This window comes from Sorex fumeus, unplaced genomic scaffold (genome assembly GCF_029834395.1).
Source record: "Sorex fumeus unplaced genomic scaffold, SorFum_2.1 ptg000024l, whole genome shotgun sequence".
Lineage (NCBI taxonomy): Eukaryota > Metazoa > Chordata > Mammalia > Eulipotyphla > Soricidae > Sorex > Sorex fumeus.
The window spans coordinates 15,366,128-15,392,295 of NW_026606081.1; the positions used below are offsets into that span (position 1 = coordinate 15,366,128).

Below are 26,168 nucleotides of genomic sequence, written 5' to 3' on the forward strand. Positions count from 1 at the left end.
CCATAAGATTCCCGCCCGCTTCCCCCCCCCCCCCCAAGGCCTTGAGGGGTAATTCCTGAATGCAGATCCAGGAGCAAGCCCTGAGCACTGTCAGGTGTGACACCCCCCACTACCACCCCCACCAACAAAACAAAACAAAACAAAACAAAACCATCCAAAAGAAAGGATGTACTTTTGGAATGAGAGACAGTACAAAGGTCAAAGCACTTGCTTCCTATGCGACTGTGGCTGTGATACCATTTTGCATCCTGGATATGGTTCTGGAGAACAGAGCCTGGTTTGGTCCCTGAGCACAAAGCCAGGTGTGGCAGCCTCTGAGCACTGCTGGTATGGTCCAAAAAATTAATTTAAAAAAAGTACTTCTTTACATAACAGAGAAAAAAATTAGAAACATACCCTGAAAGAAAAAGGCCAACGTGTTCTTAAATGATAGTAGCCCCTCAGCCATACTGTGGACTGTGTGTGTGTGTAACTTCCATCTCTATCTCCATTTTTTTTAGCTTTCCAATTCAAAGCAACTGAGACAGAGTGGATGTAATGGTGCCAAAATAAAGTCAAATCCCTAGTGGCATGTGTTTGGGTTGCCCTCCTTTGGTTTGCCTGACTCACAATACAACTCACTCTCCAAGGCAGACCAGGTGTTATATAAATGGAACAGGTGGCAGAATTCATTGCCCCACAATGACCCTGCACTCTCCAATCAAGCATGTCACAGACAAGATGTAACCCTGGTGCACCACTGCCACCACCACAAAAAAGTAAAGGGAAAGGGAAAAAGTACTAGATTAGTACTTGAATAATGACTGAAGTGAGTTCTCTCCTCCTGGTAATACTCTGTGAGGCAGTGAATATTCAACACAATTTCTCAGAGTTCTCCATTGAGGGTTATTTCCAGCTGCCCACCCTGGCTTCTAGAGAACACACTAATTATTAACTTCCTTATCGTACCTGTATCGCTTTCCAGTTTCCAGCAATTAACTCCCAGTTATATTACTTACATTAGAATCCTTCTCTTCACATCCGCTTCTTGAACAACCTCATTTAAGACACTGCTAAATATTTCATCTAGCACATTTTAAAGATACCAGGAATTCTAGTTGTAGAGATGCTAAGATTGATTGGTGAATGCTAGTGGTTTCAGCCTGATTCCTTCATTATAAAATTCTTATTCTTACCTGTATTAGGGTTCTACAAAGAAATTACCAATATCATAGAAAGTATATAGTATTTTAAATTTGGCTTACGTGATTATGAAGGCTGAGATGTCCTATGATCTGCAGTCGTCAAGGAGGGTTGATGGTACAAGTCCAGTCAAAGCCCGAAAGTCTGACAATCAGTAGTACTTATGATGTAGGTTCCAGTCTGCAAGAGCAGGCTCAGGATTCAGTTGGTGTTTCAGTTCAGTTCTGAACGAAAGAAAAGATCAAAGTCTTAGATCAATAAATAAGATAGGAGTTCTCTCTTACCTTCAGAAGAGTTATCTTTTTTGTTCAATTAAGACATTCAACTGATTGCATACCTTCCCACATTAGAAAGAGAAATCTTAATCACACTCATTCAAAAACATCCTCACAGATACACCTAGACTAGTGTTTAATCTAAAATCTGGACATACTGTGGTCGTCAAGCTGACAGATAAAATCAACCACCATACTCTTCTCATCTAACACTTTCAGCAGTCAGTTATGTAAATTATCCTATCAGGTTTACAAAATGGATATTACTTAATTGGCAGGGGGGCTTGGACATATCCACCTGTGCTCAGGGACTACTCTCGATTTGCTATGCAGGGGTCATTCCGGGTGGTGCTTTTGGGGCCATGTGGTGAGAGGGATCAAATCTAGACTTCTGGCATGCAAAGCAAGCACACTTACTGTTTTTTTTTCTTTTGAAGAAGGGTGCTCAGAGAAACCTGTGTGACTCTCAGCAATTCTCTGCCAACCAGGCTGGTGGTTCAGTGTGAGGTCTGAGGATACCATGCTGCTCAGGCCCTGTGGTATCAGGAATTACCCTGGTCACCCTAATGGGCAATGCTCAGAGGCCTCCTGGGCTGCATCTAGTGATGCTTGGGGTCCATGTGGTTCCAGGGATCCAACTCAGATCAATTGCATACAAGGAATGCACCGTAACCCCTGCACTATCTTTTCAGCTCCTAAAGTGGCTATTTAATAAATGTTAATATCCCATGAATAGCTAAAAATTCTATCATTAAGAACTTTCCCTCATCAACTATTTGACTACTTTTGAAATATTACAGAATGGGTGTTGCATTATGTGTCCTTTGTGATAATTTAGTTTTCTGAGCAGATAGCACTTATTTAGTCCCCAAATCTATGTGCAGTTGTTTGAATCATTTTCAGTGTGGTCACTACCATCAGTTGCTTTGTCAGTTTCATATGCCTAAACAAATGCTTCCAAGGGTATTCTGCAAGGGTCATCCTTAGATTGTTTTTTTTTTTTTTATCATCTATCTGAGAAGTCCCCTCAGCTCCCTTCTTGCATTTTATCTTAAAACCATCTCTCGAGGCCAGAGAAATAGTACAGCAGGCAGGACGCTTGCCTAGTATGCCACCTGGATTTGATTCCTGCATCCCATATAGTCCATCCAGAGCCTGCCAGGGGTAATTCCTGAGTTTAAATTCAGGAGAAGATGCTCGACTCCAGTCCGAGTAGGCTTGGAGATGTAGAGTAGGCTTGATGACTGGTCCTGGAGGTCTTCGGCTGCCGGAGCCCTGGTCGGGGCGGGGAGGAAAGCTCAACCCTCTCCCCTCCAAGGGGCCTCGGCGAGGAACAGCCAGGCGCGGGGGCAGAAGACTATAAAATCCAGCTCCTGGACGAGAACAGTGCAGTCTTCTGCCCCCGCGCCTGGCTGTTCCTTGCAGCCGAAGACCTCCGGGACCAGTCACCACCATGCTGAGACCACTCTCCGCACACAAGAAGGTACTGGCAGAGGGACAAAGCCACGCTGGTTCCGGGGCTGAGATCTCCAAGCCTACTGGGACTGGAGTCGAGCATCTTCCACCCAGATCCTCCAAATCCCAGTAGGCGGGGGTCACACCCACCACCTGGCCCCCTGGCGCCATGTAATCCCATCAACGGCCAAGACTCAGACTATAAAATCCAGCTCCCGGAACCACGTGGCAGCATTCGCAGCAGTGCAAGTCTTATCATGACATTTTTTTTATGACATCTTATAATCTCATTCCTACTTTGGACAAACTTGCAGGCTATCGAATGTAGCCTGCCCACAGGGCAGAGTCTGGCAAATTCCCCGTGGCGTACCAAATATGCCAAATACCAGTAACAATGATGGGTGTCATTCTCCTAAAGAGCCTTGAATATAATCTCAGGGCTAGGATGAAAGAGATGTTACTGGGGCCTGCTCGAGGCAATCGATGAATAACAGGATGATGAAATGAAATGAATGAAATTCAGGAGCAAGCCCTGAACACTGATGGATGTGGCAAACAAACAAACAATCCCAAAAAACAACCAACCAACAGCCCCCCCCCCCACAAAAACAAAACAAAAACATCTTCTTTCAGGCCCTAGAGATAGAGCAGTGGGTAGGGCACCTGCCTTGTACAAAGCTGGCCCAGGTTCGATCCCAGCACCCCATAAGGTCCCCTGAGCCCACCAGGAGTTACCCTTGAGTGCAGAGCCAGGAATAAGCGCAGAGCACAGACAAGCCTGCCTGCTTCTCAGGGCTTGGGGCGAGAACTCAAACCGCTGGAGTTCATGCTTTAAATGCAGGAGCCCTGGGTTAGGTCCTCAGCAGTTTAGGTCCTGAGCAATGATAGTGAGAGTAGAACCCTAGCACAGGAGACAGTGCATGTCTTCCCCATCCCCTCCACATCAGTTTCTCTTAGGAGCCCAGATGATAACATTTAAACAAAATTTCCTTCTAAACAGAATTTTTTCCCCAAGGGGCTCAGAGAAAGCAAGTGGTCCCAATGTGGCACGGTGCTCTCCTTGGGCACACAGGGCCCTCTTCAAAGTCAGAATTCGAGTTATTCCTGATGCTCAGCTCTGTGCAAACCTTAGGAATCCTTGACACTGAGGGGGGGGGGGGTGTCAGTCTCATATTATGCCATTTCACATTCCACAAATGAGTGCAGCCTTTCCGTGTCTGGCCCTCTCTGACTCACTTCACTTAGCAATGCCACTCTCCATGCCTGTCCACTTAGAAGCCAATTTCATGACTTCATCTCTCCTAACAGCTACATAATATATGATTGAAACTCAAACATGAAGTAACTGTATCTCATGTGATTCAAAGATTTTTTTGTTCTAATATGTTAAAAAAAAAAAAGACCCCTGACAAAAAGTGAGACGGGACCTTTGTCCCTTCATGGATGTTGCAAAGAAGCACCTCGGCTTTGCAGCTCCAAAAAGGCGCGAGACCCCGAGAGCTAAAGCGGGGTCAAACCCTGTGCCTGCCTCAGGACAGGCCCAGGGTGAGGGGCAAGGTGGGGGGCAAGGTCCTCCGATGAGGGACTTCCTTGGTCCGCGGGTGGCGGCAGGTGAGGGCTTCGAGTCCCCTCAACTCCGAACTTCCCCTCAGGGCGCCGGGGACTGTGGAGCGGCGCAGCGGCACCGGCGCGGCCTGAGGGAGAATCCGAGAGCCGCGGAGGCAACGCCCCCCGCGCCCCCCAGCCAGACGACCCCGTCCGAGTCAGAAGCTCCATCCCAGACACCCCGGCTTGGGGCGTGGCCCGGTTTTGGCTTTTCTGGAGGAACGAGGCGGAGCCTGAGGAGAACGCGTCGTCCAGTCTATCGCTGGGAAAAGAACAGACTTAAAATTCCGTTTTGGAACGGACACAGACCGGGCGGGCAGGACGCGGGGTCTCGGCCTGAGGGGCCGCGCGCAGCGGCGGGCGGCCGGGTCGGGACAGCACGAGCCGGCGGAGGGCACGGTTCCCGGCGCCCGTGGGCCTCTTCTGCGCACGCGCGGTTCCCCCGGCAACCGGCTCCGGTCCCACCCCTTCCTCCGCGCCGTGCGCGCCCGTGGCGGCAGCTCGTCCCACGTGGCCCCGATTCGGGGGCGGGGCGGCAGCGGCGGACACGAGCGCGCGCTGACGTCAGCGCGGCCGGCCCCGCCCCCCGCCGTCCCGCCCCGCCCCCGCCACCTCCCAGCCTGCTGCTGCTGCCGCTGCTCCGGCTCCTGCTCCTGCTCCTGCTCTTGCCTCTGCTGCAGCCCCCCGCGGGCTCCGGGCCCCGACACCCGCGCGCTCCGCACCATGGAGGTTCCGGGAAGCCTGTGCAAGAAAGTCAAGTTGGGCAACAACGCGCAGAACTGGGTGAGCCCGCGGCGGAGCGCCTGCACGCATCCTCTGCCCAGCTCGGGGGGCGGGGGTCGCCCCCGAGGCCGCGGCACCTGCAAGCTGGGGCGGTCTGGGGGGCGAGGGCGGGGTTCTCCCGGGAGCCGAGCCCGGGACAGCTGCACCCCGAGGCGGAGCTGTCCGCGCGCATCCCCGGGGTGGCCCCAGCGGCGTTGCGGAAGCGGCGGAGGCGGGGTGGGGGCGGGGTGGGGGCCCTGGACGTGCCTGGCCTTTCCCAGGCCCTGTCAGTGCAGTGGGCACGGGCCGGGGACCCGGCCTTTCTGCCCCTGCGCTTCAGGGTTGAAGGGAAAGACCCCCCATCCCCCCCGCGCCCCCAACAATGTGTCCATTCATGAGCCGAGACTGCCCAGAACTGAGGCTCTTTGTGGCTCCCTGCGAAGTTGGAGCCTGCGAAGGTGTGGGCAGGCGAGTTGGTCATTAGGGTTGCGGGTGGAGGCTGGCCCTGAGGTCCAGCGCTGGGCCCCGGGTTCCGCTCACAAGGTGACTTGCTTCCTTTTGCCTCGCTGAGAAACAGCAATCAGTTTGTGGGTGCATAGAGCGGTGTGGTGGGCTGGGGTGGGCTGGGGTGGGTTGGGGTGGGGGAGGGGCTATTCTATTTTGGAGTCAATCAAGAAACTGGTTTTGAATGTAGATGAACATTTTTTTTTAATTTCAGTACAGCATGATGGGGGTTGAATGCAGCCTTGTAAATCATTTCCCTGGGTGAGTCACATGAAAGGCAAAGTCGCTGTCACTCATTGACCGGCAGGGTCGTTCCCAAGAATCCCACCCGAAGCCTTTTCAGCCTCTCAGACTGGCAGTGGAACTTCTCCTTAGTTGGGGAGAAGGGACAGAAGACGCAAGGGGAGTTAGGATGCTGGGAGAAGCATCCCGGGCTCCCCGCCTCTCTGGTTCCAGCTTTGCCAAGGGTAGCTGCATGTGAACTGGGCTTCTTGTTGAGTCCAGAGTGTGATAATACTGTGTAACTTCTCCCAGTTGTCTTGAGAAGTTGAGAAGATAATGAATTGCGAAATGTAATGAGCCTGTTCTATGTTCCTGTCACCATGAGGACGTCCCTGTCAAGGAGAACAAGATGGACTAAATAGGGTACCAAGGCCACCCCAGGGCTGCAGCAGAGGCGTCCGGCTTCTTCCAGCACTACTCAGAGCAAACTTGAGGGGCACCGAGCCCCCTGCCAGGTGCATCCCAAAAAAACAAAAACCAAAGCAAAACAAAACAAATGATGCATGTTGTTGATGGATTATTTCATTTTCTCCATCTCATTCAGTTTCTCGTTTTTTTATCCCGTTTGCCAGACATGTGCACATTCTTTGTAGAGACCTGACCGGACTCACGGAGGAGAGGAAGGGGAGGGCCTCTGCCTGCCTTCCGCTTGCTCATGGCCTGGTTGGGGTATCGGTGGCAATTGCCACACGGTGAATGTGGCCTCTCTGGCCATAGTGAGTAAGAGGTGTGAGATGCAAGAGTTCTGGCAGCGCAGAGGAGAGAGTATAGCCTCAGAGGCCTAGAAGGGCAGAAGGAAGGAGGAAGGCTCAGGGTTTTGGGGCAGAGGGTTGCTGTTTGAGGAAAGGCTGGGAATCGGAACTGAGGGAGTTTTTTCACTCTAGGAACAATGAAGGTCCTGTTTGATCACTTTGCAAAGTTTCGGTTGAGAAGTGGAGATTAGATTAGGCAGGACAGCTTGGCGTTATGCACTTTTTTTTTTTTAAACAGGACTAAGAATTTTTTTAATCTCGTGCATCCTATATGTTTTCTGCTTCTATTGGGAAAAAGTCTTATTTTCCTCTTACAGATTTATTTATTTATTTATTTTGTGCCATACCCGGCGGTACTCAGGGCTTATTCCTGGTTCAGCACTCAGGGATTCACTCCTGGTGGGGCTTGGGACCCCAGAGGGTACCAGGGACTGACCCTGGGTTACCTGCCTACAGGGCAAGCTCTTTGCTCTCCCTTTTGGGGAGCACGAAGGCCATTTAATCTGTTATTGCTCTTATTCCATCTGTAAAATGGGACTGCCCCCAGAGAAACGTGAAGTTGGAAGGGGTTAAGCTAGAAAAATGCTCAGTTCAGTGGGGGGCGCAGAGAGAGCAGGGGCCTCTGTGACCTTTGGTTGTACCTGTTCCAAGAGAATCAGCCTCCCGGTTTCCCAGAAATAGTGGCCCAGAGATGTCCCGCAACTCCTTTGTGGTGCCTCTGTTCTCCGCACACTGCGAGAGAGGGACTTGAGGAGATCAAAACCTGATGACCTCAGCCCAGCCAGGATATTCCCAGCTTGATAACTCCAGAAAAGTTAATAGGGTATTTTTTTTAACCCAATCAAATCTGCATATTAAATATTAAAATACCATTGATGGGGCCTGGATGTGTGATGGTACAGTGGGTAGGGCGTTTGCCTAGCACGCAGCTGGCCCGAGTTCAATCACTGGCATTCCATAGGGTCCCTGAGTACTGCCAGGAGTAATTCCTGAGAGCAGAGACAGGAATAACTTTTGAGAATTGCCGGTGACCCAAAAAGCCAAATAAAAACAAACCATTGTTTCACAATAAATATTTGTCCGAAGCCATTAAAGTCAGTATAGCGTTGTTACTTTACCCAAGTACCTGTTTACATTTAGTTCACATTGCAATTTAGATGAGCAGCTTTTGACCTGCTCGTAAGACACATGGCCAGCACGTCTACATGGAAGAATTAGGCTGGGTCTGGAAAAAATAGATGTGATGATTATGTCTGAGTGAGAGAGTATTACAAGAGAAAAATGAGAGCCCAGGTTCCTAAATTTTAAACTTTGGGTAATGTCTCCTGTGGTTAAAAAAAAAACAACCCAAAACAGGAAGTGAATTTGTATGAGATAGAGACAGATAGGAAAATGGAGCGTGCTGACTCCAGGGGATGGGTGGGTTGCTGGTCGCCAACCATGTGGCCCTTTTGTGGGTGTGTACCCGCATGTGTTGTCAAGTGTCATGTGATCATACAGCCCATGCAGATGGCGAGCTTTAGACCCCAGACCTCCCCAAACAGGGCCTGAGTGGAGGTGAGATGAACGTGAACACTTCAGATCACCAGGAGCTGAGCTTGAGCGACTCGGTTTTGGGGTGCAGGAATCTGACTGCAGATGTGTCCCCATCGCCACAGGCTCCCTTACCATCATGATAACTGCACATCAGATCAGGTTGTAGTTCAAGAAATAGGTTTGAATCACTGGTGTGCTTGGCTCATGAATGCCCCTGAGGGTTCTTGTTACTGTTTATTCATCACATATTTAACACCTGCTTTGTAGGTGTCTTTGATCCAGGTGCCTGGCAGGAGGTGGTAAAAAAAAGTGAGTCTTCTGGCTAGTTCAGTCAGCCGAGGAGAGAGGCAGTTCACTGAGAAGCAAACAGATGAGCGGAATGTTCTTCCTCTCACGGTGCTGCCTCTCCCACTTCCTCACACTATTAGGCACCTCTTACTGTTTTGTTTTTTTTTAAAATTTATTTTAAAATTGTTTTTTGATTTTTAAAATTTTTTTGTTGAATCACTGTGACATAGACCCTTACAAAGCTGTTCATGATTAGAGTTCAGTCATACAGTGTTCCAGCACCATCCCCCTTCACCAGTGTACATTTCCTAGCACTAGTGTCCCCAGGTTCCTTCCCATCACCCCCCCCCCCCCCACCTGCCTGCTTCTATGGCAGGCTCTTTTCTCCCCCTTCTTGATACTGAAAGGTTAACATGAATATCCCTTTACCTAATTTTAACCCTCAGATCTTGTCCAGCGTGATCCTTCCCAGCTATTGGAAGACCGATATCCATTGCCAGGGAAAACAGGGGTTAGGGGTTAGGAGGACTTGGTCAGTGGTTGGAACTAATCACCAGTGTGTTGGGGCTGAGGGTAGGTAAGATAGCGAAGAGCCCAGTAAGACAATGATAGCTGGGAATAATTACGATGTTTTGTGACCACACTCAGTGGTGCTCAAGACTGACTACTGGCTCTGTGCTCTCAACTCTGGGAGGGCTGTTGAGAGCTTATGGGGGTGCTGGGGATTGCACCTGGATTGTCTGCGTGCAGGGCCAGCGCCCTCCCCACTGTCCTATATACAGTCCCTGCTGGATGTCTCTGTGGAAGTCTGTGGCCCTGTCTGGCTGAGTTGGGCACAGAAGTGAACGAGTCACATGGAAATGAGTTCGAGAAGCCACACACAAGGTGGCCACTGCTTGGGGCAGCTGTTGACCCGCCTGCCAAGAGGGTATCTGGTCCCTAGCTACGTGGTCCTTGGAGTGAGGTTCTGGAAGAAGCTGGGCATGGCAGGACTGTGCCCTGCACCCCACAGAGTGACCCTGTTTCCCTCTGCACCCGCCCCCACCGGCTCCACCAGGAACACAATCTGGGTACTTGTGACCAGGAAGGAGGATGAGCTGCACCAGGGTCAGATATTATGATCGACTCCAGGGGCCAAGCGGCCACCCAGGACACCTTCGTTTACTCCAATAAAATGGAAAATTCCCTCTGTAGTTGCACCAACCACATTCCACTGGACAGTGCTGTGCGGAATGTTCGTGTCGTTTCAGAAGGTTGGGCTGGAGGGCTCAGGTCCCGTGGTGGCATGGAGTCTGTTGGCGACATACATTTTTCTGTGCTCGTGATTTCTGTTTCCTCTTCCTGAAACCGTGAGGGGTTCCCGGCTCCCCTGGCTCAGGGGGTTGATGTGTGTGTGCTCTGCCTCCCACTGGGCTCCCTGTCCCTGAGCCCCTGGCTGGCCATGGTGTGGCGCTCTGCCCGGGGCTTCTCAGTCAGCTGAAGTCTGGCCAGCCTCAGGGGTCTTGGCATCAGCTGGACACGTGTGTGTGTGGTGGAATCTTCTGGCCAGCGGTGCTGTTGAACATCCCACACTGGACAGTTGGGCCACCCAGAATCACCATTGTGCCCCAGAAATCACTTATGCTGAGATTAAGAAACTCTACTCCCACTTTGAGCAGGGAAAGAGTCACATAATTCTGAAACTCAAAAGTAGTCATTTAAAGTAAAATCCTGGAGTAGTCGCACGCAGATACCATCTGTGCATCAAGCATGGTCACCTGAGCACCCCCAGAAGTAATTCCTGAGCATAGAGCCAGGAGTAACCCCTGAGCATAGTTGGGTGTGGCCCCCAAACGAAACACAAACACAACCTAAATTCAGTTGCTGAAGCATCTTCCCCGGCGCCCGCAAAGCGTCAGTGCTTCACGCTCGAAGTAGGTGGGGTCCTCTCAGCTTGCTCCCCACACACCAGGGCCTTGCGTTGCTTCATAAGCTGATGAGAAATTAATCCAGAGGGAGAAAAGGACTTTCAGGTTTAGGTATTTATCAAGTGGTGACCATTTCTGTGAAAAATTTTACCAGTTAAATTTTAACCAAGTAAAATTTTGGGAATTATTAGGTGTTAGTTATAGAAGTTTGGTTTTTAATTCTAGATCAAAGCATCTAGAATGCTGCTTTCCCTCCCTTCCTTCCTTCCTTCCTTCCTTCCTTCCTTCCTTCCTTCCTTCCTCCCTTCCCTTCCCTTCCCTTCCCTTCCCTTCCCTTCCCTTCCCTTCCCTTCCCTCCTTCCCTCCTTCCCTCCTTCCCTCCTTCCCTCCTTCCCGCCTTCCCGCCTTCCCGCCTTCCCGCCTTCCCGCCTTCCCTCCTTCCCTCCTTCCCTCCTTCCCTCCTTCCCTCCTTCCCTCCTTCCCTCCTTCCCTCCTTCCCTCCTTCCCTCCTTCCTTCCTTCCTTCCTTCCTTCCTTCCTTTTTTTCTCTCAGATACAAAGTTACAAAGCTGTTCATGGTTGGGTTTCAGTCATACATGTGTTCCAACACCCGTCCCTCCACCAGTGTACATTTCCAAGCACCATTGTCCCAAGGTTCCCTCCCACAACCTTCCCCCAGTCTCTCTTTGTGGCAGGCACTTTCCTTCTCTCTCCTCTCTGTCTCTCTCTGTCTCTGTCTCTCTGTCCCTCTGTCTCTCTGTCTCCCTCCCTCTCTCTTCCCTCCCTCTCTCCTTCTCTCTCTCCCCACCTTTGGGCATTATAGTTCGCAATACAGACACTGAGAGGTTTTCATGTTTGTTCCTTTACCTATTTTCAGCACACAGTTCTTATCCAGAGTGATCATTTCCAGTTATCTTTGTCGTGGTGATCCCTTCTCTATCCTAGCTGCTTCTTCCCCAGCACTTGAGGCAGGCTTCCAACCGTGGACCAATCCTCCTTACCCTTGTTTCCACTGTCCTTAAGTATTGATCTCATATTATATATATATATTTTTAATATCCCACAGGGCTGGAGCAATAGCACAGCGGTAGGGCGTTCGCCTTACAAGCGGCCAACATGGCCGACCCGAGTTTGATTCCTCCGCCCCTCTCGGAGAGCCCGGCAAGCTACCGAGAGTATTCAATATGCCAGACACAGTAACAACAAAGTCTCCAATGGAGACGTTACTGGGCCCGCTCGAGCAAATCGACGATCAACGGGAGGGCCTTTACCTTTACCTTTAATATCCCACAAAGGAGTGCAATCATTCTATGTCTGTCCCTCTCTTTCTGACTCATTTCATTCAGCATGATACCCTCCATGTCCATTATTTATAAGCAGATTTCATGACTTCGTTTTTCCTAACAGCTGCGTAGTATTTTTTTTTTTATGTAGGAGTGTTGCTATTTATTCAGCCATTGATTAGGCTGATTGAATTGGGCATGAACTCCACCTTACTTTTTTTAAAAATAAACTTATTAAATCACCATGAGAGCAGTTATAAAACTTTCGGGTTTAAGTCTTGGTCATACATTGATGAAATGCCCATCCCTTCCACCAGTGCCCTTTTTCTACCACCAAAAACCCCAGTATACCCCCCCATCCCACACTCTCCCCTTACCTGTGGGGCAGATGATTTCCACATTACTCTCACTCTACTTTGATTATATTCAATATTTTGACACCAGACCCACCGTTATTATTTGGGATTTAACCCCAACACTCATCTGCCGAAAAGGCAACTGCAGACATTTTATTTTCTGTTGCTGATTATGAATAACATGTGATGTCGCGTGGTTACAGTAGTGACTGTGTGATTTTGGAATTCTGAAATTTTAACAGTTAAATCTGGAGGCATTTCTGCCCAAACCTGCTGGGTTCTGAGATTTGTTCCTGAGTCTCTGGGATTATAGACATCAAGGAGCTTGATCAGGAGCCAGAGAGGCTGTTTTTGGGCAGCGACTTGGGAGTCTTGTTGGGGCAGGGAGGATAGGGCCGGCTCCATCCCCATCCCATGAGGCCCCACATGTCTCGTCACTGTGGGCCCAAATCTGACTGCCCAGTGGCCTCTGGAGGATGGCAGCCATGGAGCTGCCAAGAGGGAGCAGGCAGAGGGACAGCACCCTTTCCCCCCCTGGGGTGGCCCGGCGCCGATAACTTTCTGTGGGTACTGGATGAATTTCTGCCAAAAGCCACTGGCTTCCGAGATTTGTTTCTGAGTTTCTGGGATCATGGCCATTAAGCAGTTCAATCAGGAACCAGAGAGGCCTTGCCTCCAATTATATAGCTGAGCTGGAGGTGGTTTGTGGATGTGTCTCCCACATACCTAACTCTTGGCTGTTTACTTTCTTGGTAAACTTGGCCCCAAGTTGTTGGGGTCTGACCATAGGCACAGCAGCAATTGGGGGGTATCTAGAAGTCTGAAGGCACCACCAGGCTGCTGATGCAGTCGCCTCACAGGTACAGATTGACTTGCTGGTGGCACCATACACCATGCTGCATAGTATTCTATTGTGTAGATGTGCCATATTTTTTTTAAGCAATTATCTGTTCTCGGGCACTCTGGTTGTTCCCAGTTTCTGGCTCTATAGTGCTGTGATGAACATAGGAGCGAAGATGGCTTTTCTGATGTGTGTTCTTGGGCCTGTAGAGGGATATATCCCCAGAAGTGGTATTGCGGAGTTGAATAGAAGCTCAATTTCTAGTTTTTTTTAAGGAATGCCCATATTGTTTTCCAAAAAAGACTGGAGCAGTCAGCAAGAATGCCTCTTTCTTATTCTCCTCTCTAGCTTCTTGGTTGCTTGCATCTCTGTCTTGTATGTCTAAGTGTACTTGTCACTGTTTCTTGCCTATGTGTTGAGTTGGGAAGCTGCCTCTATTACCGGATCTGATTTTTGTGGGCCACGCCCAGCAATGCTTAGGGCTTACTCCTGGTGGGCTTGGGGGGCCATATGGGTTGCTGGGAGTCGAACCCAGGTCGGCTGCTTGCAAGGCGAGTGCCCTGGATCTGTACCATCACTTGGCCCCAGGTATTTCATCACCCCAGAAGTAAGTTCTGACTCATTTGCAGTCATTTTCTATTTCCCCCCTTCCCTTCTTTCTGACCTCTGACAACCCGTACTGTGTTGTGGATTTTTGTATTCCATTTGTTCTTTACTTGCAGTACTGGGGATCGAACCCAGGACCCTGTGTAAGGCAGGTGTTCCCCACTGAGGTCCTGCCCTGGCTGTGTCTGGGTTGAACCCTCAACTTGCTGACAGACAGAATCTACAGCATACGGTGTTTTCTGTTAGTTCTCTTTAACTTAGTGTTTTCAAGATTTATGTCAGAATATTCATCAGTCTTCATTTCTTTACAGTCAAATGACATCTCCATTTTTATGGATTACACACCATGTCTTGTTTATTTGTTCATCAATTGATGGACATTCGAGTTCTTTGACTATTACGAATCGTGCTGCTGTGAACATTCTAGTACAGGTTTTTGTGTTCGTGGTCTTATTTCTCCATTGTTACTTCAATGTCTGGAGTGAATGGTGGTATCTCCGGCTGCACAGCCCCTATACCCCTTCAGATGGGCAGGAAATGACCTGTTTTAGCCACGGTGGGGGCCAGATCATCCACTGCCCATTGATGTCTTTGCCTATTTAGGGTTTGTCTCTGAAATGCTTTTCTGCTGTTTCATCCCTAGGATCTCTAAGGATCCATCAACACAAATGTCAAGAATGAATAGGGAGTCTCTGACTTATTTCTGACATCTGAGACATGGTCCAGGGCCACCCCGTGGGGGTCACCCAGGCGCCTTTACTCATGACATCAGTACTCGAATGTCTTTCACCTTTAAGACAGAGCAGCTGGCAAGCCAGAAGTCTGAGCGATGAGGCTGGACAGTGAGTGGTCATAGGGAGGCAGACTGGTTCATGTGACCTGAGGTGGGGACCCGAGATGTGCCCCCTGACCCCCAGCAGGTCTTTCCTGCTTGTTGCCAGGCTTGCTGTCAGAGGTTCCAAGTGTCTTTTCAAGCAGTTTCCCGCTGCAAAATAAGCTGGACTTGGGCGGGTTTTCTTGACTTGCTTGCGATTAGGAGCTTACTCACTTGCGTGGTTTGTCCTGGCTTGTTGGTGTTCTGAAGCTTGGTTTCGCTGATCAGCACTGAACTAAGTTTTTAGTACTTCTGAGATCTAAAGATTTCTTCTCACGGCACATAACCGTCCCTTCAATCCACCCTCATTGTTCTCTCCTTTTAAGTCTTGAGAATGTAGAAATGTGCTGGGAACCATTTGAGGGACTCTGCAGATGCCTCAGGTGGGTTGTGGGATGGGAAATAGATATCGGGTCTGGAGTTGCACTTGATATTTGATGTATGTTCCTTGCGGCTCTACTTGTAAGTATAAAATCAGTTAAAAAACTAGCAGTTCAGTGTTTTTTGGGGATTACGCCACAGCTGGTAGTGCTCAGGAGTGACTCCTGGCATTGACTAGGGTACCATATGCAATGCTGGGAATTGAACCTCGGTTGGCTGCAGGTGAACCTGTATATGTCTTTGGCCCCTTAATCTTAATGAACTCACAGGTAGGTACACCTCACCTCCATGGCATTCTAGGAGAAGTCAACTTGCCCCATAGGGAAGTGGATGAAACAAGGCAGCCAGGTGAAAATTAAGGAGGTCAGACAAGGAACCCAACACCCTTTGGGTGGACAGGTGGAGTCTGTGGAGCATGCTACAAGCATGCGCCTGTCACAAGTCTCGAGCAGGTGATGTTAGTGTGTGATAGGAGTGCCTTTCGTCTTGTCCCAAACGTATAAATGGAATGAATTCTCCTGAAATAACATTGTCTAGCTTTTGCTAGACTTAGGATCTTTATTTTTAATTTTTTTAAACACTGGGACCGTTGGGGCCATACCCTCAGGACTCTGTGCTCAGGAGTCATCCCTGGCAGAGCTTGGAGGACTGGGCATTGAACCAGGGTGCAAGGCAAGTTGCTTAACCCTCGTGCAATGACTTAAAATGTCAGCCTTCCACTGGCCCATTTTACAGGGAACAAACCTCACTTAAAAATACTTGCCTGGTTGGGGGGTGGGTGACTTGAGCTCTTCGTGGTGGTGAGGGGAGGGTGCTGTGCCACCACGACCGTAAATGTCAGAACCCGAACAGTCTTGCATTTTACAAAGTCATGCCTGTATCTAACTTTTTTCCTGACTTTCACCAAGTTTTGAGTAGGCACAGGAAAAGAGTTCAGGTGTTCTGGAGAAATCAGAACCCTGTAACTTTTTCCCACTGTTCCTAGAAGTCAGCCCAGACTCCCGGGTGTGGAGAAGGGGCTGCAGGTTGAGTCCCAGGGACCCCCATCATCTGTCCGAGGCGAGGCTGGTGCATGCCCGCCCAGACAGACAGACCGGTATTTCTACATACCTCCTTGCTGTCGGCAGAGAAACAGCCTAATTCCTCAGCCCGCTGGACATTTGGAATTCAGAGGGTTTTGAGAGAAATAACCCACGCTTGGCTCCAGTGAGTCACTGCTGTCTTGTTTGGGATCACTTGGCCAGAGTGGGGGGGGGGGAGGGAAAAGAAAGAAGAGCAAGAGAAGATTGTGAATTGACTGCGGTGCACAGGGATATCAGGCATATGCTCACCGCCTTTGAATGCTAGTGGTTCTTTTATTTATTCTGAAAAGAGCTGGGTGACAGGAGATTATGGAAAATCTTTTCCTTTCCTTTCTTCTTTTTTTCAAGTTTAAGTTTGCAAAGAGTTCAAAAGGTAGAGATAGCTAAGTGGAGAAGACATAGCTCAGGGGGAGAGCGAGCTCAGAGGAGAGAGAGCTCAGGGTAGAGGGATCAAGGAGAGAGAACTCAGGGAGAGAGAGGTCAGGAGAGAGAGCTCAGGGAGAGAGAGCTCACTGGGCAGAGTGCTCAGGGGAGAGAGAATTGAGATCCAGCCTCAGTCTTTTCCTACTGTCTCTCAGATCTGACCCCTCACTCTCCCACTGACCTTTAGAGACCCGACCCTCACCCTCTCCCTCTCCCTCTTCCTTCCTTCCTTCCTTCCTTCCTTCCTTCCTTCCTTCCTTCCTTCCTTCCTTCCTTCCTTCCTCCCTCCTTCCCTCCCTCCTGTCCCTCCCTCCTTCTTTCTCCTTCCTCCCTTACTTCCTGCCTTCCTGCCTTCCTTCTTGAAGTAAGATGGTTTTTATCAAACAAAGCTTATTCAGAAAGGTGCAGAAGGGGGAGAGAGAGAGACATAGACGGTGTCCAGATGCTGGCATCACTCTGACTGGGAAAGGCCCAAGTGCTCCAAGGCGCGCAGGTGAGAGTGACCAAGCACAAAGAGAGGACAAGAGGCCATTCAAGGGGCATTTAGCCCTGAGCAGCCTGCAGGCCTCTTCCAAGAACTTTGCTGTGAGTCCTCCTCAGGGCATTGCCCCGGGAAGGATGCGGAACCTTGATGCTCTTTCATCTCAGAGACCTTCCTCTGCGGGTTCCTCATCGGCTGCGGTCCTGTGACTCTTTTCCTGGGGCGGGTGCAGCTCTGTGGGCTGGGCTGGCCGAGTGGCTCCTTTTCAGACCATATCTGGGTTTTATGATTTCCCTGAAACTCGCCTTCAGGGCCTGCCCCCCGGCCTGCCTTCTGTTCTGTGCGCCTCGCCTGCCTTTGCCTTCTCCGTGGCCAACCATGGTGTGATCCTTCATGGGATACCTGACCCTTCATGGTGTTGACTGCTGATCTCCTTTTGCGTTTTTCCTTTGGTTTTTCCTTTAGGGGACTGGTCTAACCCCGTGTGATGCCCCGAATTTATCCTGTATCTGGTTGCAGTGCGTGGGGGACTACAGGAAGTGGCAGTTTCATTTAGTGACTCGGTCCCATTGCATGTAATTGCAATTTGATTTTATTTGGGTGAGCCCTGGCCAAAGCAGAGCACTGACTCGACCAGCCCGACGAGTGTCAGATCAGCATGACTCTGCTTGCCCAGAACCTAGAAGCAGGAGAGTTTTCCCCGCCCCCTGTGCGATCCTTCAATTTGTAGATAAGGCAGTGACCTCCAAGATTCGCCACCAGGGACATCCCATGGTTCGTCCTGGTGCCCAGAGGTATGCAGCTCACCTTGGGTCTTGTCTTTTCCCCATAAAGACCCTTCTTGTGGCCCTTCTGGTGGGTCTGAGGACACGAGTCGACTCTTGTAGCTGAGCTGCTTGTCAGGGACCACATCTGGCGATGCTCAGGGTAACTCCTGGCTCTGCTTCAGAATCACTCCTGGCAGAGCTTGGGAAACCACATGCAATGATGGGGGTTGAACCCGGGAAGGCGGCATGGAAGGCCAGTGCCTTCCTGTCTGTGTTCTCCGCCGGCCCCCCTGGAAGCTCTTTCTTGACCTGTGACCCAGGAGTGGAGCTAAGCCATTGTGTGTGTGTGGGGGGGGGGTGGGGGGGGGTCCAACACACAGCATCAACCGGAACTTATTCAGTCACCGTGGAGGGGGATGGGAGTCCCAGAGCTGATTCACTGCCCACCAGCAGCAGGGGCCGGAGAATTTTCTCAGCTGTTGGGTTCCCAAGGGGAAGGGCCTCTCTCCCTGTGAGGGCCCCGAGTTCCCCAGGGAGAGGGTTAGGGCCATGGATGTGGAGTGGAGACAGCGTCTCCGACCACCCCCAGAGGGTCTTTGCTAACTTGGAGGGTCTTGTCAGGATGACCTGGCAGTTCTTCTCAAGCCGTCCCACTTTGGTGTCTCTCTTTGGATATCCTCCGGCCTCTCCTGTGTCCCCACCTCTGCATGGGGTCACGGCAGTGTCACAGCACAGGACTCTGGCCTGTCCGGCCGGCTGCAGCCCAGTGTACAGACATGCTGACCCACCTCATCAGCCAAGCGCACAGCCGTCCTCTGAGCTGGCTCTCAAACTGAAAGGCGGGAGCCCCCCTGGCACTGACCCTCCAGGGAGTTGTTGAGAAGACAACAACTTAAACTGTGTTGTAAGGTTGTGTTTTGTTTTGGAGGTGTAGCTGGCTGGCGATGCTTTGGGCTTATGCCTAGCTGTACGCTCAGCAGTCACTCCTGTTGGTGCTCAGGGGGGGACCATATGCAGTTTTGGGGATCAAACTGATGTGGTCAGCTACATGGAGGCAAGTGCCTTACTCTGGACTATCTCTCTGGCCCCCCCGTGTTGTCAGCTGAATGCGCTCCAGAGGGTCTCTGCAAGGCCAGGTTGAAGGAAGACGAGAGTAAGTGTCCAGTTCCCTGTTTCTGCTTAGGCTCAGGAAAGCTGTTGACCTTTCTCAGGTTTGTCCTCATTACCTCAGCACAGTAATACAGTTCCTGCATCCGTGGGTGGCTGTGGTGATTAATTTTGTATGTGATGTGCTGGCCCCCAGGCCAGTAGCTCTAAAGAAGAAGAGACGCCGTCATCTGAACCTTTCCCCTGGCCTTGGGTGCGCTGGACTAGGGCAGTGTGACTGAGTTATGCGGGAATCCGCGTTTCCTGTGCGAGCCCCTGTGAACCACAGTTCTTTCTCTCCCCAGGGCATGCAGCGGGCCACTAACGTCACCTACCAAGCCCACCACGTCAGCAGGAACAAGCGAGGCCAGGTGGTCGGCACCCGGGGCGGCTTCCGAGGCTGCACGGTTTGGCTAACAGGTACAGTAAGAAAGGGAAACTGGTTTGTTCAGAAGTCACTTTTTTTTTTCTTTTTGGGTCACACCCGGTGATGCTCAGGAATTACTCCTGGTGGTGCTCAGGGGACCATATGGGATCCTTGGAATCAAACTAGTGGTTGGAACGTGCAAGGCAAAAGCCCTACCCTCTGTGCTATTGCTCCAGCCTCTAGAAGTCATCTTTATAGATAGCTGTGAACTTGGAGGAAAGCATGTGGAAATTTGGAGCATGCATGCTTTTAATATAGAAATTGTATTAAAAAATCAGAGGCATTGCCTCAAATTACCCACTAAAATTTTAGACCCGTTTGAGCTTCTACCAACAATGTAAGATCTTGTCTTTGTCAACACGAGTATTACTCACCCTCACAGTTTTTCCTCGGGCAAAAAAAAAAAGTGAACCCCAGATTCCCATTTTCTGCTTCTCCCCTTTTTTTTTTTTTTAAGAGTTTAAGTGTTTCTATGTAAAAACAGAATTCCCACATTCTTCCACTTGCCTTGTTCTTAAATCTACACTGTTGTCCAGGGTACAACACTCATTCTGTTCTCAAATCTTTAAATTTCCATAATCCTGTGATTTGAGGCCCATAAAGAATTCCATCCAGCTCACCTTCAGTCTTCCCATTACGGCGCCACCCAGAACTCACCCCATCTCTGATTTAATTGTCTGTTTTATTGCTATAAAATGTATTGCTAAGACTTCTGCTGGCTGGTCTTTCCTTGGATTCTGAATTTCCTGAGTCTTATTTGAGAAAGTCTGCTCATTTGGGGGTTCGGGGGTCACACCCAGCAGTGTCAAAATTTACTATGGGCTCCGCGCTCAGGGTTACTCCAGGAGGTTCTTAGGGGACCAAACCAGGCATGGATGTGTGCAAAGCGGGCACCCTACCCGCTGTGCTATCACTCCTGTCCTGTCTTTTTTTTTTTTTTTATGACAACTTGGTTGTGTAGAATGGAGACTCGATTTAGACTTTCTTGTCTTGGAATTCTTGTTTTGTTCATCTGTTTAAGACCACAGCAGGAGAGCTCAGGGCTTACTGCTCCTGCCTCTGCTGAAGGATCACTGGTCTTGGAATTCTTTTTGTTGGTTCTTGGTGGTGCCCAGGGCTTTTCCCCAGCTCTGTGTTTGGGGACACAGGAGGTGCTAGACTTCAGGCCTGGGCTTCCTGCCTGTAAGACATTCTCTCAGCTCAAAGCTCTTCTCTCTCTCTCTCTCTCTCTCTCTCTCTCTCTCTCTCTCTTTCTGGCTTGCTCCCTCATTTGCTATCTCTCATTCTCTTGCTGTCTCTCCCCTCCCCCCATTCCTTTCTCTTGTCTTGGAATTCTAAAATCATTACTTCATGGTCCTCAGATTTGAAATGTTGTGAAGAATTGTGAGACAAGTCCGTTTTTCCCCAGTGCCTGAATAATAGTTTGTTTTCCTGTACTTTCTTTCTTTCTTACCTTTCTCTTTCAGGCCCCCGTGCAGGGGCCATTGATTTTGTGTGCTTCGGAGTAAGGGACCCTCCCCAGGGCATCCCGGGGTGGGGGTGTCCATCTGCTTCTGGGCTCCCAGGTGAGCTCACCGCACACTGCCCTCTTCCTCAGAAGTTTGGAGACCCAGTGCCCTCAGGTTCTCACCATCTTCTCCAGCAGTCTTGACTTGCTTTTTTTCTCTTTTTGGGGGACGGGTTTTGCTTGCAGGCCAGGGAGATGGCTCAGAGGACTTAGCACTTGTGTGCTCGCACGTTCTATCCGGAGCACCACACAGTCTCCTGAGCCCTGACGTGAGCGTCCCCCACTCACCCCACTCTCCACTCGGCCAGGAGTCTCCCTCCCGCTGGATGTGGCACCAAACAGTCAGAGTCTCGGCTGAATAGAAAATGTGCAGGTCCAGGGTTTCCGGTCACTGAGTGCTTGGCAGTTAGTCAGCTACACCCCACGCGCCCCAGGCTCCCTGGCTGCTGTCTTTGTTCTGCTTATTGTTGCGTTGTGACCACATCTCAAAGCCCAGGGGTGTCAAACCACATTGTAATTCACTTTGCGATTGTGGGTCAGGGTTGCGGGGTGCTTGGAAGGGCCTCATTCCTTGGGTTCCTCTTGGCTGCTGGGGGCCAAGCTTGGTTCCCGCGACGGGTCCCTCATTCGACACAGCTTGTCAACTGGGGGCTGAGTAAAGGACGTTCTGCCCATTGGACCATGGACTAATGGCTGTTCGCTAGTTGACTCCTCCCTAGCCATGTCCAGAGAGAGCCTCGTAGCCTTTCTGTTTTTCTTTCTCTCTTTCTTTCTTTCTCTCTACTTCTTTCTTTCTTTCTTTCTTTCTTTCCTTTCCTTTCCTTTCTTTCTTTTTTTCTTTCTTTCCTTCTCTCTCTCTCTCTCTCTCTCTCTCTCTCTTTCTGAGCAGTGGTCTCTTTTTTTTTAAATTTTTTGCTTTTTGGGTCACACCCGGCTTTGTTCAGGGGTTCCTCCTGGCTCTGCACTCAGGAATCACTCCTGGTGGTGCTCAGGGGACCATATGGGATGCCGGGGATTAAACCCAGGTTGGCTATGTGCAAGGCAAATGCCCTCCCTGCTTTACTATCACTCGGGTCCCCATGAGTGGGCCCCAGCAGCCTCGGTCATCATCACCCCTTCTTCTGGCCTTAGGCGGGTCCTCCGGCCAGCCTGATTCAAGGCTGCAGATCAGACTCAGCCTCTTCCTCCCCCAGAAGTGCCACGCTGGGGCAGCTCCAGTTGGCTGGAAATTCTCTTGTGATATCTTTGGAAAATCCTTTCTGCTGTTTGTTTTACTACTAGATTTTGTGTTGGGGCACATACCCGATGGTGCTCAGGGGTTACTGCCAGCGTACTGCTCGGAGGTCATTCAACAGGAAGGACTTGAGACCATGGGGTGCCAGGAACCCGAGTCCCCTGCTTGCAGAACATACACACCGCCTGTTTTAGCTGTCTCCCTGACTCCTGAACAGGTTTTATTTTAACCATTGTATTTAACCTCACAGCATATCGTCTTTTCTGTTTTTTTTCCCCCTTCACTTAACCTTACTACTCATATGATCTCTGTAAAGACTGTGAGTACATTAGACTTCAGTTTTCCAAATATCTCCATAGGACCAATCATAGACTTTTGCCACATAACTGCCTACTCTGTGAATTTTGTAATCTTGCACTTACCAAGGTAGCAGATATTAGTACAGAAATAGATCCTTTCGTTTTCCCTGATTTCTCATTGTTGAGGGAATTACCAGTGTTGTTGGAAAAAGCTGGATTCGGCTGGGGATAATCTTCCCAGGTTAGTGACTGTATAAATTGAATCCCAGATATTTTTATCATGGTTTCTATGAGAGCTGTTGATCCTGATGCCTGATAAAGGTAACTTCTTAGTGCTTATTTGACTAACTCATGTCCTTTCTTTACCCTCGGAAGAATTAATTTGGGTCTGAGCACTTTGGAAGCTGGTCTGCGGCATTAGAATAGCGGTGACCGAGGCTCGGTTGTGGCTGATAGCATAATGGGACGCTCCAAAGATCAGTGGCCTCTAAGGATAGCTTTGGGCATAGGCAAGTGCCGCTTATAGGTAGACGCTTAAACTACTGAGTGTTTTCTAGATGGAAAGAGAACCTTAGAATATTGCTTAAGCGTGTTCCCAAGTGTTCATCGAATCATGGATGCATCTACACCTGTGATGGAAACGGTTTGTTGCTAACTAGCCATTGTCCTGGCTCTGACTTGGGATCTGTTGGGCCGGTTCTGTTGCAGGTTTGTCTGGCGCAGGGAAGACCACGGTAAGCATGGCACTGGAGGAGTACCTGGTGTGCCACGGCATCCCGTGCTACACCCTGGATGGTGACAATATCCGCCAGGGCCTCAACAAGAACCTCGGCTTCAGCCCCGAGGACAGAGAAGAGAACGTCCGCCGTATCGCTGAGGTTGCCAAGCTGTTTGCAGACGCGGGCCTGGTGTGCATCACAAGTTTCATTTCTCCCTATGCGCAGGTTGGTAGCTGTATTTTATTTTATTTAAATATTAATGTATTACTATGAGATACAGTTACAGACTTACAAACTTTCGTGATTAGGTTTCACTCAAACAATGATCGAACACCCATCCCTCCACCAGTGCCCATTCTCCACCACCAATGTTCCCAGGATCCCTCCCATCACCTCCACCCCATCCCACCCTTAGGTCGGTAGCTTTTGAGCTGGTGCTTTTGTTAATACCCTTCCTGCCAACACACCTCAGGCAGAGTCTTGCTCGGTCACATGCAGCGAGGCCAAGCCCAGGTTCACTAGCAGCCGCAGCATCCTATTGCTCTGCCTCTCTGAGTAAATCCAGTTTGTATAAAACCTGCCACCTGCCCCACCTGACAGTCATTCTCAGGCCAAAGGCCAATCCATTTAGCCCCGACTTTTCAATCAGTAGCTGATCGGGAACACTTAGTATATAACAGAGAGGAAGGAAAACACTCAGGTTCTTTTTGTTTGTTTGTTTGTTTGTTTGTTTTTCGTTTTGGTTCCAGGCCGTACCTGTCAGTGCTTGGGGGTTGTTCTTGGCTCTGTGTGCGTGGGACAGGTGGAGGGCATTGAGCCAGGCTTCTCGCGTGGAGTCCTCTGCCCTCACCCCTGTGCCATCTCTCCCCAGAGTTTGCGTCGTTAACAGGACTCGTGCCCCTCAGCTTTTTTCCTGCAATTTCAACACACACTTCCTGCCACTTTATTTCCTTTGCATAAGCACTCGCCTTTATTTTTTCATTATTATTATGTTTGTGGTTCCGGAACCTCACCCGTGGTGCTCAGGTTGACTCCTGTGTCTGAGCTCGGGGGACCATGCGTGGTATCAGGGACCGACCAAGGTCAGCAGTGCAGAGCAAGAGCCTTCCCTGCTGTGCTACCATCTCTGTGGCGTCTTCTTGCCCCTTCACAGACCACGGAAACTCTCAGTTTATTCAGCTGAAAAGTTCAACTTTATGTTGCTTTGTTTGGGGCCATATCCAGAAGTGCTCAGGGCTCACTCCTGGTTCTGTGCTTAGAAGTCTCTGCTGCAGGGACCATCACAAGCATTGCACAAGTGTCTTAACCCCTGGACTACTTCTTTAGCCCTTTTGTTTATATTTTAAAAATAAGAATTGAATTTCATCAGTGATTTTTTTTTTTAACTCTGTTAAAAAATCACTTTTTTTTTTTTAAATTTTAAGTGCTTGGGGGCAGCTCCTGACTCCGTGCTTGGATGGCACGTTACTGGGGATCACCCCAGGCCTCCTGCAGGTGAAGTTTGTGCTCAGCCTGTTGAGCTTGGCTCTGGCCCCCATAAAATGCCTTTGCTTGTTCCTACTAATAATGTAGCAGCTCTGATCGTAGAGCAGGTTTCTGATGCTCTTGTCCCTGTCTTTCTCTTTGGAAGGATCGCAACAATGCGAGGCAGATCCACGAGGGTGCAAGCTTACCCTTTTTTGAAGTGTTTGTTGATGCCCCCCTGCACGTGTGTGAACAGAGAGATGTCAAAGGGCTCTACAAGAAAGCCCGGGCCGGAGAAATCAAAGGTAAGGGCGTCTTGTTTCTCCCCGGGTTCTCTTTGCTGAGACATTTTACCTTTTGCTCCGGGCTCTGAGCTCAGGGGTCACTCCTGATTGACTCAGGGGCCCTGTTGGGGCCAGTGATTGAGCTTGGGCCGGCACCTGCAGTGCCGTCATCCATCGCTCTTGCCCGTGAGAGGCTGAAAGTGCTCACCGCCTGGGCTCACTGAGGCCAGAAGAGGGACCCTTTCTGTCCCTTGGTCGGCTGTCAGAGTGAGCCTTGGGTAGTACCTGCATCTCCTGCTCAGCAAGTGTCACCCACTGCGGGGGGGAGGGGGGTGTTTCTCCTCTCACCAGACAGACCCTTAGAAGGCTGGGACTTCGGGGGTTGGTGGGACCCTACTTGCTGTAAGTAAGCGGCTTGCAGGAAACAGGCATTGGGTGCTGCCTCTTCTCTCCCTGGGCAAGGGTGGTAAGTCCTGAGGCATGTTGGGTTGGAGGGGTGTTAGGGTCCTCCTGGATCTTCCTGAGGGTCACTGTGCCCATTTGGAATGGTGCCCTCCTGACTCTGGGCGTGCCTACTGAGTTAGTGTGCCAACGGCAACAGAATATACCAACTCTGCTCCCTGCCTCCCTCTGTGGGGCGCCTTTGGGTGCAGAGCCAACACTTAGGGCTCCTCCTCAGCGGCCCTAACGCCCATCACATTCCTTACCTTCTGCACATCCTCTGGCTTGGGCCTGTTCTTTTGACACAGAGGCCGTGCAGGCACTGACCGTTGTAGGTACGGGATGCAATTGGACTGTCTTGGGGTCTGTGACTTGGCTGTGTCTCCTGGCAGGGTGGGGCTCAGGGTTGCCCAGGGCTCCGTGTGACTCCCAGCCTTGGGCTTTCTGCCCCAGACCCAGGAAGGGAAAGGCGGAAGGAAAAGGATGTGAGAGCCGGGAGTGGATGCTGTGTTGAATGTGTAAATTGAGACACAAGAAGCAAAGTTATACATTAATTGGTGGATAAAATTTTTTTCCCAATAGCACAGCATGTAGGCTTGCACTCGGCTGGGTTCAGTCCCCAGCACCCCCTATAGTCCCCTGAGCCCCGCCAAGGGTGAGCCCTTAGGGCAGAGCCAGGAGTAAGCCCTGATCATGCATAGATGTGACCCCAAAACAAAAACCAAAGACTGGGGGGGGGGGGGGGGAAAGAAAGCTCTGTGTCCGGAGACTGCTGCGAACTTCAGCCCGTGTTTCCTCTGGGAGCAGAGGTTCCGGTCTTGCTTCTTTAGCTGAGGCCCAGCTTGACTGAACGCTCACTGGGCAGAACGGGGGCTGCCCTGCCCATTTGGAGGCCAGAGTTTAGGGGATGGCAGGGAGGGCATCGCACCCCACGGCCCTAGGTGCTTAAAGGCCAATCCATTTAGCCTGGACTTCTAAATCAGTAGCTGATCGGGAACACTTAGTA

The 26,168-nt window shown here is 50.3% G+C and overlaps 1 protein-coding gene across 1 annotated transcript in view; it reads left to right on the forward strand.

Annotated features, from left to right (window-relative positions):
* Window positions 1–5,181: 5,181 nt before the first annotated feature.
* Window positions 5,182–26,168, forward strand: part of PAPSS1 (3'-phosphoadenosine 5'-phosphosulfate synthase 1) — a 70,913-nt gene continuing 49,926 nt past the window's right edge. The window contains exons 1-4 of the mRNA XM_056113980.1: window positions 5,182–5,300; window positions 19,093–19,207; window positions 22,963–23,198; window positions 24,604–24,742. Coding sequence (XP_055969955.1) covers window positions 5,241–5,300; window positions 19,093–19,207; window positions 22,963–23,198; window positions 24,604–24,742 — 550 coding nt within the window. The 5' untranslated portion in view covers window positions 5,182–5,240. The remainder of the gene's footprint in view (window positions 5,301–19,092; window positions 19,208–22,962; window positions 23,199–24,603; window positions 24,743–26,168) is intronic.